Here is a 12,797-nt window from a genome sequence, read left to right as displayed (position 1 = left end):
CTCGACCTCCTTCTCCCAGCCTCCGCCCTCTGCCTCTTCCCCAACGCCCAGCCTCCCCTTCTCCAATCTCCCCAACCCCGCCGGCCCCGCCCCCGCCTCCTGGCTGGTGCTCACCATCGTAGTAGTAACAGACTTTCCTTTTGGTGCCCTGAGTATGCGCCATCTTGCTCGCCTCCCAGCCCTCCCGTCAGTCAGTCGGTCGGTCCGTCCGCCCGCCCGCCCGCGGCTCTGCGCTGCGTCCGACCCGAGGGGAGGGGCAGTCCTGCTGCCGCCCCGCCTGTCCCCTCCCGGCTCACCTATAGCCGCGCAGCCCGGGCACCGCTCCAGCCAATCAGCGCGTGGGGAGGCGGGCCCGGAACTCGGCAGGGGGCAAGGGCTGAGCTGAGCGGCGGCCGAGGGCCCCCTGGGCCTGTACCAAGGGCCGCGGCAAAGGGGTTGGGGAGCTTCCCGGGGACCGTACCATCAGTCCCGGGGGAGGAAAGCCGCTCTGTAAAAACTTCAGCCATCCTCCTTTCTGGGTTTGGAGATCAGAGGCCAGCTTTCTAATTTTGCAGAGAATAAACAGGCTTACGGGGGATACGTGACTTGCACAAGGTCACTCAGCCAAGGAAAAGGCTGAAGCTGCTTTGGCATGGCGAGGAGGGAGGAATGGAATAACAAAGGGAAAAAAATTGTCCACAGCCTGCTGTGGGCCAAGTAATGAGCTTTACCAATAGCTCTGGTGGAGGGTTTTTGTTTGTGGGTGTGGTTGTTGTTGTTTGGGGAGGGGGGGTGTATTTTGTGTGAGTGTGCAGCCCTGAGGCTTGAATTCGGGGAGTGTTCACTGTCCCTAATCTTTTTTTTTTTTTGTACAAGGTTAGCACTCTAGTATTTGAGTCCCTTGATTTGTCTGCCTGGGCTGACTTTGAACCTTGATCCTCAGGTCTGAATAGCTAGATTTAAAAGTGTGAGTCAGAGGCATCTAGCTAAAAGCCTTTCTAATCCCAAAGCAGGCCTAACCCAAGCCGACTGAGGAGCCTTTGGAGGGTGGAGAAAAAATGGAATTGCCCCGTTATTAAGAGAAGAAGGTTTCTCGACTTTGACACCATTGACATTTTGTGCTGGATAATTCATTGTTATGGTCTGCCCTATGTATTGTAGACATTTATCAGTGTTTGGCCTCTTTCCCCTTAGATGTCAGTAGCACATACACACTCATTCTGGGACAAGCAGAATCATCTCTAGACATTGCCAAGTGCCTTGCAGGGAATGAGCTCGCTGGGATGTAAAATGATTACCAGCTCTCCCTTTGAGAACCACTGCCTTTGATCCTAGAACCATGCATAAGTCATAAACATGTCATACCTAGAAGCTGAAAGACTAAAAAGCCCAATTCTGAGCTTTAAAATAGCAGCTACAATAACTTTAATACTTAGTGAGCACTTACAATGTACCAAACAGTTGTAGTAAATTAGCTGTTTATCTGTAGTCCTACAGACAATAAGATACATTTTTATGCCTTTTTCCCCTCTGTGAGACAGGTGTTTCACTAAGTTGTATCTTAAACTCCTGAGCTCAAATGATCCTCCTGACTGCCTCCTGAGTGCTGAGATTACAGGAGTATACCTGGCCCTTTTTTATCTCTCACTTTTTTTTAAAATCAGTCCTGGGGCTTGAACTCAGGGCCTGGGCACCATCTCTGAGCTCTTTTTGCTCAAGGCTAGTTCTCTACCACTTTGAGCTACAGTGCCACTTTTGGTTTTCTGGTGGTTAGTTGGAGATAAGAGTCTCACAAACTTTCCTGCCAGGCTGACTTCAAACCAGGATCCTCAAATCTCAGGCTCCTAAATAGCGTGAGCCACCAAACCCAGATTCCTTTTCTCTCTTTAAATGTTATTGTGTTACTCACTTGGGACTACATTTGGACCTTTAGCTATAAGGTAACATAAGATCTAAGGTTAGGTTGTGTTAGCGTACAAAAGAGCAAACTTGGGGCTGGGAAGGTGGCTCAGTGGTAGAGTGCATGCCTTGTATGCATGAGGCCCTGGGTTCGATTCCTCAGCACCACATAAGCAAAAAGTAAAAAGCCGGAAGTGGTGCTGTGGCTCAAGTGGTAGAGAGCTAGCCTTGAGCTGAAGAGCTGAGGGACAACGCCCAGGCCCAGAGTTCAGGCTCCATGACCGGACCCAAAAAAAAAAAAAAAGAGCAAACTTTATTCCCAGTTCTGTGTTGCTGCTTTTTTAACTGGCCTTCTGCAGGTTTTGCTTAACCTTTCTAGGGCTCCATTTCTCTCTCTGAAAAAGGGTGAGGATAAGAGAGCAAAGTTTACCTGCTGTACACAGTGTCCAAAACAGGAGGGAGGGGTGTGGAAGCAATGAGATCATGGTGTGGTAACATTTTGAAAAGTGCAGAGCAAGGCTCATAAGGCAGGTAGGTGAGTGACTGTGTTTATATTATTATGACTCAGATGTTCTTTGCATATTTTTATAGCCCATTGTGTGATAATAATATAATTTGTTCATTTATCTTACTGCATCTGGGCATTTTAGGTACTTCTCAGTTTTTCATTGTTAACAGGTGCTGCTCTAAATTTGTTCACATATTTTAAAACTTGGCCTTTTTGCTTCCATAAAGAAATACAGGGGCTGGGAAGGTGGCTCAGTGGTAGAGTGCTTGCCTTGCATGCATGAGGCCCTGGATTTGATTCTTCAGCACCACATAAACAGAAAAAGCCAGAAATGGTGCTGTGGCTCAAGAGGTAGAATGCTAGCCTTGAGCAAAAGAAGCTCAGGGACATCACTCAGGCCCAGAGTTCAAGCCCCACGACCAACAAAAAAAGAAGAAAAGAAAAGAAAAAGAAAGAAAGAAAAAAGAAAGAAAGAAAGAAATGTCAAGCCATGGGGCTGGGAATGTGGTTTAGTGATGAGTGCTTGCCTAACGTGCATCAAGTCCTGGGTTCAATTCCTCAATATCACATAGACAGAAAATGTTGGTTTAAGTGGTAGAGTGCTAGCCTTGAGCAAAAGAAGCCCAGGGACAGTGCCCAAACCCTGAGTTCAAGCCCCAGGACTGGGGGGATGGAGAGGAGAGGAGAAAGAAAAGAAAAGAAATATGAAGCCATGTGCTGGTGGCTCATACCTATAATCCTAGTTACTCAAGAGGCTGAGATCTGAATATCACAGTTCAAAGCCAGCCCAGGGAAGAAAGTCTGAAACTCTCAATCTCCAATTAACCACCAAAAAGCTGGAAGTGGGGTTGTAGCTAAAGTGGTAGAGCACTAGCCTTGAGCAAAAGCTCAGGGACAGTGCCCAGGTCCTGTTTCAAGCCCCAGGACATACACACACACACACACACACACACACACACACACACACACACACACACACACACACAAAAGAAATATGAGCCAGGCATAGTGGCATTGTCTTGTAATCTCAGCATTCAAGAGGTTGAGGGGCTGGGAAGTGGCTTCATGGTAGAGTGCTTGCCTCACATGCATGAGGTCCTGGGTTTGATTCCTCAGCACCATATAAACAGAAAAAGCTGGAAGTGTTGCTGTGGCTCAAGTAGTAGAGTGCTAGCCTTGAGCTGAAGAGCTGAGGGACAGTGCCCAGGCCCAGAGTTCAGGCCCCACGACTGACAAAAAAAAAAAGAAGTTGAGACAAGAGGATCTCCAGTTTAAGTCCTTGTCTCCAAAAGCAAAACAAGGACTGAAGGCCTGGGTCAGTGGTAGCACTCAGTATCAAAAAGAAAAAAAGCAAAACAAAGAAAGAAAGGAAGCCGGGTGCTGGTGGCTCACGCCTGTAATCCTAACTACTCAGGAGGCTGAGATCTGAAGATTGAGTTTCAAAGCCAGCCCCGGCAGGAAAGTCCCTGAGACTCTTATCTCCAATAAACCTAGAAAACTGGAAGTGGTGCTGTGGCTCAAGTGGCAGAGCACTCACCTTGAGCTGAAGAGTACAGGGACAGCACCCAGGCCCAGAGTTCAAGCCTATGAACAACAACAACAACAACAACAAAGGAAAAATGGGGAAAGAAGAAAGGAAGGAAAGAATGTGGGGGAGGAAAGAAGGAAAAAACTTTTCTTTGTCAAACACATTACCATGTTCAGATATCTTTAATGTTTTTTTCTCTTTATCAAACTATAAATGTCAAAAAAAAACCTTGAATTTTCCTCTTTATTATAAAAACAACAGCACATATTGATGATACATAGTTACTAACACTTGGTTTCCTGGTCTGGGAGGGGAGGGGACTCCTACAGAGGGAGAGTTAATGCTCACCTGAATGAGATGCCCGCTCCTCAACTCCAAGAAGACAGGTAGGCCCAAGGTAGCCAGCTTTGCTTTTTTTTTTTTTTTTTTTTCAAGAAAAGGCAGAAAGAAATATGAAGATTTATATAAAATCTCCTCAGTTTTGTAAATTAGCTAATTTAGTCTACTTTAAAAAAGCTGGTATTAGCCAGACACTGGTGGCTCATGCCTGTAATCCTAGCTACAAGGAAGCTGAGATCTGAGGATCATGGTTCAAAGAGAGCTGGAGCAGAAAAGTGTGTGAGACTCTTATCTCCAATTAATCACTCAAAAACCAGAAGGGGCACCATGGCTCGAGTGGTAGAGTGCTAGTCTTGAGCACAAAGAGGTTCAGGGACAGTGCCCAGGCCCTGAGTTCAAGCCTCACAACAAAGAAAGAAAGAAAGAAAGAAAGAAAGAAAGAAAGAAAGAAAGAAAGAAAGAAAGAAAGAAAGAAAGAAAGAAAGAAAGAAAGAAAGAGAGAGAAAGCAAGCTGGAAACTGGTATAGCCAGGCATTGGTGACTCATGCCTATAATCCTAGGTACACAGGAAGCTGAGACCTGAGATTCATGAAAGAAAGAATGAACGAAAGAACGAAAGAAAGAAAGAAAGGAAGCAAGCAAGCAAGCAAGCAAGCAAGCTGGAAGCTGGTATAGCCAGGTATTGGTGCTCATGCCAATAATCCTAGGTACACAGGAAGCTGAGACCTGAGGTTCATGATACAAACACAGACCAGGCAGAAAAGTTCATGAGACTTTTATTCCTAATTAACTAGCAAAAAGCTAGAAGTGGGGCTATGGCAAAGTGTATAGTACCAGCAAAAAAATCCAAGTGGAAGTGTAAGACCCTAGGGACTGGGAATGTGGCTCAGTTCTTGCCTAGCATGTATGAAGTCCTGGGTCTGATTCCTCAGTACCACATACACAGAAAAAACATGGAAGTGGTACTGTGGCTCAAGTAGTAGGGTACTAGCCTTGAGCAAAAGAAGCTCAGGGATAGCACCTAGGCTCTGAGTTCACAAGCCCCAGGACTAGCAAAGAAGAAAAAAAGAAAAAAAAGTGTAAGGCCCTAAATTTAAGCCCCAGTACTGGGACACACACACAAAAGTAAAATTTTAAAAATTAAGAAAAAAGAAACTATTTCCTATATATGAAGGTTCCTAATAAACGTTGCCCTGAATTCTCTGGGGAGGGAAGAAGAGCACTGTCCCATAAGAAGGGGTTTACAGAGTTCATACAGCAGAGTTACAGGGTAAGCCTTTTAGGCCTCAGAAGCATCAGGGCTGGGAAAAAAAACCCTAGGCATCCATTCATCTCTTCTCATATCCCAAGTCAGAATTTCCAAATTTCCATCTTCTGAACCCTACTTTTCCCCAAAAGAAAAATATGTGGAGTGCAGCCAAGAGATGCAGAGCCTTTATGAACAGACATTTATTGAGCTCCTGGTGTGTGTGCCAGGCACAGAGGTAGGGCACACAAAGGCATTAGGAAAGATCCCAGCTTACAAAGAGCTTCTAGATGACCTGAGGAAAGACACTGGTGGCAGAAGCAGGAATCAGTCATAGCCTCTCCTCTCTCTCTGTCTTGGGAAACAGGAGGATTCAGAGACATTTTAGACAATGTCTAAGACATACATGCCTGGGTCCCACACATAGAAGATGCATGTGAAGAGCCCACACAACCAGGGGATATGTGTAAAAGACACAAGATTTTGTGTGTGTGTGTGTGTGTGTGTGTGTGTGTGTGTGTGTGTGTGTGTGTGTGTTGCACATAGGCAAGATTCATGTGCAGTTGTGCAGTCCAGATGTGCATAGGTCCCACTGGTATGGCACAAAAGCTCCACCTCTCCAAACTAGGGTGTTAAGACAGGGGAAGGGCCCCAGGCAGCTAGATCTGTCAAGGCTGAGGCTGATATTGGCCTTCTGTGGCTGTGAAGAAGTCCTCCAGCACACTGCGCAGGTAGTCAAAGGTGGGCCGCTCCTCTGGGCGTTCCTTCCAGCACATCATCATGAGGTGGTACAGCTCCTCTGGACAGTTGTCAGGACGCACCATTCGATAGCCTCGCTCCAGGTTCTGAATCACCTCAGGATTGGTCATCCCTGGAGGTTGATGGGAGAAAAGTCATCAAGTCTCCAGGCTTTGGAGGCGCCTAGGCAAAGTTTGTACCTTGAATGTCCTCCAAAGATCTATGTGTTAAAGGTGCGGTTCCCAACCCAGTGGGAAGCCAGGGAACCTTTAGTGGGTGGAGTCTAGTGCGAGGAAGTTAGATTGTTGGGACTTGCCCTTGAGAGCCATACTGGGACCACAGCCCCTCTCTGCCTCACTTTATTTCTTGGTTGCCATAAGTTGAGCAGTTTGCTCCTCAACATGAAATGCTGCCTGACCACAGACCCAAATAAACAGATCCTTGAAACTGTGAGCCAAAAGAAGCATTTCCTCTTTTTTTTTTTTTTTTTTTTTTTTTTGCCAGTCCTGGGGCTTGAACTCAGGGCCTGAGTTCTTTTGCTCAAGGCTAGCACCGTGCCCCTTCCAGCTTTTTCTGTTTTTGTGGTACTGAGGAATTAAACCCAGGGCTTCATGCATGCTAGGCAAGCACTCTACCACTAAGCCACATTCCCAGCCATTTCCTCTTTTTAAGTTGACTTTAGCAGAAACCCAAATAACATAGGTGATATGCAGAATATTTAATGAAATGGTGTGAAGACTAATCTGCACAGACACTGGTCTTCATCCATGATAGCCCACACTGGCAGAACCTCTTGGATGGCAGTCCATTTGAAGTACCTTACCATTTGAAGTACCTGATAGACATTATATCTTCAACAACACATTTAGCTCTAGAATCCAAACTGAGCCATTTCTGTAAGCCTCAGTTTCCACATCTGGAAAGTAGATTTGCTGAGTGGTTATAAGATGCAAGTGAGATAGTGACATAAAGCACCAAGTATGGCTGGATGCTGGTGGCTTACACTTGTAATCCTAGCTACTCAGGAGGCTATGATCTAAGGATTGAAGTTTTAAGCAGCCCAGGCAGGGAAGTCTGTGAGTGTGTTAGCTCCAATTGACCAGCAAAACACAACAAAACAGAAGTGGAGGTGTGGCTCAAGAGGTAGAGCTGTAGAATGTTATCCTTGATAGCAGGGCACCCAGGCCCTGAGTTCAAGCCCCAGTACTGCCTCACACACACACACACACACACACACACACACACACACACACACACACACACACACACACACACTCAAGTACCAAGTATAGTGTCCTGACACAGACATGCACACACACACATGTACTAGGTATAGTGGCTGGACAGGAGATCCTTCATAACAGGTATCTGTAATTATTATTGTGAAGAGAATGATGGAGTGATTAGGACTCAGGGAGCCCATAGCCAGGGTATACCCATGGTAGGACACTTCTAGCTTTGACACTTGGTACATCAGATGTGCATCTAGACACCAGATTGACCCTAGACTTCAGCAGAGTAGACCCTGCCTTGGGCTGAGAAGATCCACCCATCCCCCCACCCCAACACATACACCATGACCCAGATAAAATAGTTTTTGGTTCTTTCAAGGTCCTACAGAAGGAGCTTCTGCCATATAGATCTCAGAAGAGCTGCTCTGAGGAACAGAGTGGTGATAACAATAACACAGATGTTCCTCAATTACCCATGCAACCACTGGTTTCTCCTTTAGTCTCTTGAGAGAGGACAAAGGCAAATGGTCCCCAAAGACTCAACTTTGTTCCTGGCAAACTAGTTTTATTTCTGCAAAGCTTGGGACTAGACCTTGGTCTAAAGAGACAACCCTTCCCCTTTTACCCAGGCCTGGCTTCTGTGAGGCATTTACCTTTGGGTCTTCCATACTTTAAAATGAGGACATCAAAAGATGGAGGCCAGAGTACCAAACATCTGTAGCTAGAGTCAAGTGTTCAGTCAGAGACTAAACTCAGCCTATATATAGCCCACACACTTTAGTTTGGTTCATTTGTTATTGTAAAACAAATTGAATCACATATATTTAGAAATAAGCAGAGTTTTCTAAAACATCAACTTTTGGCTTCTCTTGGAAAACAATAGAAGATCTGTGTTTTGGACCCTTCCATACCTTAATGGGGATCATCGGCTAGAACAGATGAAGTTCACTGAGGTCCCTGCTTTTCCTCATCTTGACCCTGACCCCAATGTCATGTGTCATCTGCCATTTATCACATGTTTTTTTCTGCTTGTTTTCCTCTTTTTGTTTTTTAGATTTTATTGTTATTATGGCCCCCAGGCCCTGAGTTCAAGCCCCAGTACACACTCTCTGTCTTTCTCTCGCTTCTTTTCTCTCTCTCTCTCTCTCTCTCTCTCTCTCTCTCTCTCTCTCTCTCTCTCTCTCTCCCTCTCTCTCCCTCTCTCTCTCTCTCTCTCCTACCAATATGGTGTCTTCTTTCCCCAGAGCTTCCTAGCAAGTTCCTTTAAAAAAAATTCCACCCGGGCTGGGAATGTGGCCTAGAGGTAAAATGCTTGCCTAGCATGCACGAAGCCCTGGGTTTGATTCCTCAGTGCCACATAAACAAAAAAATCTGGAAGTGGGGCTGGGAAGGTGGCTCAGTGGTAGAGTGCTTGCCTTGCATGCATGAGGCCCTGGGTTCAATTCCACAGCACCACATAAGCAGAAAAAGCCAGAAGTGGCACTGTGGCTCAAGTGGTAGAGCGCTAGTCTTGATCTGCAGAGCACAAGGACAGCACCCAGGCCCAGAGTTCAGTCCCCATGACTGGCAAAAAAAAAAAAAAAATTCCACCCAGATGCTGGAGGTGTAGTTCAGTGGCAGGTCACTTGCCTAGCATGCACAGGCCCCAGCTTTGATCCTCAGCACCAGGGAGAAAATCTTTTTGCCCATCTTGGCTGAATTTGGAGTTAATAGACTTGTCCAGGAAATGGAAGGCATGCTGGGGGAGTACTTGTTTATAAGTCTTAGTATTTATTTCTTTTGCAGTACTAGGATTTATACTCAGGGCCTTGAACTTGCTAGGCAGCCATTCTGCCACTCGAGCCACATCTCCAAACCCTGCCCCCCCATCCAGTTTTTGCTGTAATTTTTTTAAAAGGAAGGTCCTGAGTTTTTGCTGGGACCACTATTCAGCCATCCATGATCCTCCTACCTATGCTTCTCCCTAGCTGAGATGATAGAAATGAACTACCATGCCAAGATTGTTTGTTGAAATGAGGGTCTTGCTAACTTTTTACCCAGGCTGGGCCTCAAACCAAGATTTTCCTGATCTCTGCCTTCCAGGTAGCATGAACCACCAAATCTCTACTCTCTCCTTTAGATTCAGTGGAAGAAAAGCCAGTGTCTAATGAGCATCTACTGTAGCCATCAAGATCTTCACAAAATCTATTTTCTCATATCAGGAAACTGAGGATCAGAAAGATGGCATGACTTGTCCAAAGTGAGGACTAATAATAGCTCAGTAAGGGTATGAACTGCTTTAATCTCATACATAAGATAGAGAAAAAAAGAACGATCTGATCAAAACTAAACTTAGTAGTTGCCAGTCTGATAAGTGGACAGTGGCCTGGCCTTAAACCAGGTATCTGTGGCTCACACTTGTAATCCTAGATACTCAGCAATTTGAGATCTAAGGATTGTAGTTCAAAGCCAGTCCAGGAAAACAAATCATGAGACTCTTATCTCTAATTAACCAGCAAAAGGCTGTAATGGAAGTGTGGTTAAAGTGGTAGTATACTAGTCTTGAGCAAAAAAGCTAAGCAAGAGCATGAGACCTTAAGGTCAAGCCCCAGCACTGCCACCAAAGGAAGGAGGGAAGGAAAGGAGAAAGAGAGGAGAGAGAGAGGAGAGAAAAAGTCAGGGAGAGGGAGAGGAAAGAAGAAAGCAAAGAGAGAGAGAATGAGAGAGAGAGAAAGAGAGAGAGAGAGAGAGAAGGAAAGGAAGAGGAAGAGGAAGAGAAAGAGAGTGGAGTTCCAATGGTTCATGCCTGTAATCCTGGCTACTCAGCAGGCTGAGATCTGAGGATCACCATTTGAAGCCAGCCCAGGCAGGAAAGTCCATGAGACTCTAACCTCCAATTAATGAGCAAAGCAAAAAAAAAAACCCAAAAAACAGAAGTGGAGCTGTGATTCAAGTGGTAGAGCCTTGAGCCAAAAATAGTTCGGAGACAGCTACACACACACACACACACACACACACACACACACACACACACACACACACACACACACACACACACACACACACACACACACACACACACACACACACACACACACACACACACACACACACACACAAAAAAAAGAGCAGGCCTCTGGCCACAGAGGCTACATCCACTTCTACCATTCTAGGCAGCCAGTACCAGAACTAGGTTACTGAAGGGAGAAGAAGATACAGATCCAGAGCAGGAAGCCAGTCTTGATGTAGAAATCATTTCCCTGAGAGGATAGAGAAGCAAGCTAAACGTTTCAGATTCTGAGCCTGGGGCCCAGTGAGTGGGAGAACAGATTCGCTGACCTTCCAGATTCATGGACCTTTCAGTTTTTCCCCATGGTACTGACCTGGGTAAGGGATGCGGCCATGGGTGACAATCTCTGTCAGCAGGATCCCAAAAGACCACACATCTGACTTGATGGTGAAGGTCCCATAGTTAATGGCTTCTGGTGCTGTCCACTTAATGGGAAATTTGGCCCCTGGAAGGACACAGAGTAAAGTCTCCTGGGTCTGCCTGGTCAGACCCTGCAGGCTCCAGCCCTCCTTCCTAGCCCACACCTACCCTCCCTGGCTGTATACTCATTGTCTTCAATCAGACGTGCTAGGCCGAAGTCTGCGATCTTACAGCTTAGGGTGTCAGACACCAAGATGTTGGCAGCCCTTAGGTCACGATGGATGTAGTTCTGCTCTTCAATGAATGCCATGCCTTCTGCAATCTACAGGACAAATATAGGTGAGCAGTCCTCACCCTACTGGCCTGTACACCTTCCCAGCCCCTCACCAATCCCCTTACTTGAGCTGCCATGTCCAGTAGTTTGTTGATGGTCAATTTGATGCCTGAGGAGGTCTTGAGGAAATCCACCAGGCTCCCTGTGGACAGAAGCAAAGATTTGTTGGCACATGGTGCCCACAGAAGGTCCTTAGACCTATATTAACCTATGTGGATTCTGGAAGTGGTACCTGACTTGTAGAAAGGAAGACTAAGAAATGAACTGTGCCAGGTCCTGGTGGCTCACGCCTATAATACTAGCTACTCAGGAGGCTGAGCTCTGAGGATCATGGTTCAAAGCCAGCCCAGACAGGAAAGTCCCTGTGAGAATCCTCTTATCTCCAATAAAACACCAGAAAAATGGAAGTGGTGCTGTGGCTCAAGTGGTAGAGCATTAGCCTTGAGCACAAAGAGGCTCAAAGACAGTGCCTAGGCCCTGAGTTCAAGCCCCACAACCGACAAAAAAAGAAAAGAAAGAAAGAAAGAAAGAAAGAAAGGGAGGGAAGGAGGGAGGGAAGGAAGGAAGAAAAAAGTGAAGCATATCTGTTCAGGATGAGGATGCTTGGGATGTGGGGAGGCCTTTTTTGGCAGGCTGGAATGAGGTACCACTTAAGGGATCTATTGGCCTCTAGTCAGTAATAGGGCAGAGTCCAAACTCTTCAGCTGGGCATCCAAAGCCCTATGTGGTCCACTCTTAGACTTTTCCCCTACCCTGCCTTTCTCACTCTACCCAACAGGGACCCTTTTCAGATTCTGTGTGTGTGTGTGTGTGTGTGTGTGTGTGTGTGTGTGTGTATGCTGGTCCTAGAACTTGAACTTAGGGCCTGGATACTGTCCCTGAACTTTTTTTCTTTTTTTGACTCAAGGCTATGTTCTAACTCTTTTTTTTTTTTTTTTTTTGTCAGTCATGGGAGGTGAACTCTGGGCTTGGGCACTATCCCTCAGCTCTTCAGCTCAAGGCTAGCACTCTACCACTTGAGCCAAAGCGCCACTTCCAGTTTTCTAGTGGTTTATTGGAGATAAAAGTCTCAGCTTTCCTGCCGGGGCTGGCTTTAAACCATATCCTCAGATCTCAGCCTCCTGAGTAACTAGGATTATAGATGTGAGCCACTGGTGCTTGGCCTCTTTTTTTTTTTTAATCTTTATGTAGTTGTACAAAGAAGTTCCCATTCTACAAAACAGTATATGAGTACAAAGTGTCTGACAACATTGTCACCCATCTCTCTTAACCCATCCCTTCTCTCACTTTTTTTGAGATTAGGTGATTATATAATTTTTTTACATATTTCATAGTATTGTGGAATAGTGATACTTAGAGTCACAAACACATTTTAACTTTCAAAGGCAAAATGTCATTATCATGGTCTATACGGTTTGTGAATTCTATGTATGCTCCACCTCTTAAATCACAGCTCTCTTTCCAGATTTTGGTGGTTATTTAGAGATATGAGTCTCACAAATTTTTCTTGCCTGGGCTGGCTTCAAACTGTGATCTTCAGATCTTAGCTTGGTAAATGGCTAGGATTTTAGGTGTGAGCCACCAA

General features: G+C 45.8%; 2 protein-coding genes across 3 annotated transcripts in view; both read right to left on the bottom strand.

Moving 5' to 3' along the window:
* Positions 1-222, bottom strand: part of Hdac1 (histone deacetylase 1) — a 35,143-nt gene extending 34,921 nt beyond the window's left edge. Inside the window, exon 1 of the mRNA XM_070008853.1 lies at positions 115-222. Coding sequence (XP_069864954.1) covers positions 115-163 — 49 coding nt within the window. The 5' untranslated portion in view covers positions 164-222. The remainder of the gene's footprint in view (positions 1-114) is intronic.
* A 3,859-nt stretch (positions 223-4,081) lies between these two features.
* Positions 4,082-12,797, bottom strand: part of Lck (LCK proto-oncogene, Src family tyrosine kinase) — a 31,501-nt gene continuing 22,785 nt past the window's right edge. For both annotated transcript variants that reach the window (XM_070008982.1, XM_070008983.1), the window contains 4 exons: positions 11,278-11,354; positions 11,047-11,200; positions 10,832-10,963; positions 4,082-6,370 (listed from right to left, as the gene is read on the bottom strand). In XM_070008982.1, coding sequence (XP_069865083.1) covers positions 6,168-6,370; positions 10,832-10,963; positions 11,047-11,200; positions 11,278-11,354 — 566 coding nt within the window. In that variant the 3' untranslated portion in view covers positions 4,082-6,167. The remainder of the gene's footprint in view (positions 6,371-10,831; positions 10,964-11,046; positions 11,201-11,277; positions 11,355-12,797) is intronic.

The sequence above is a fragment of the Dipodomys merriami genome, unplaced genomic scaffold (assembly GCF_024711535.1).
Source record: "Dipodomys merriami isolate MVZ:Mamm:240054 unplaced genomic scaffold, mDipMer1.0.p SCAF_71, whole genome shotgun sequence".
In the NCBI taxonomy this organism is placed as follows: Eukaryota; Metazoa; Chordata; class Mammalia; order Rodentia; family Heteromyidae; genus Dipodomys; species Dipodomys merriami.
This window is presented reverse-complemented; position numbering and strand designations above follow the sequence as displayed.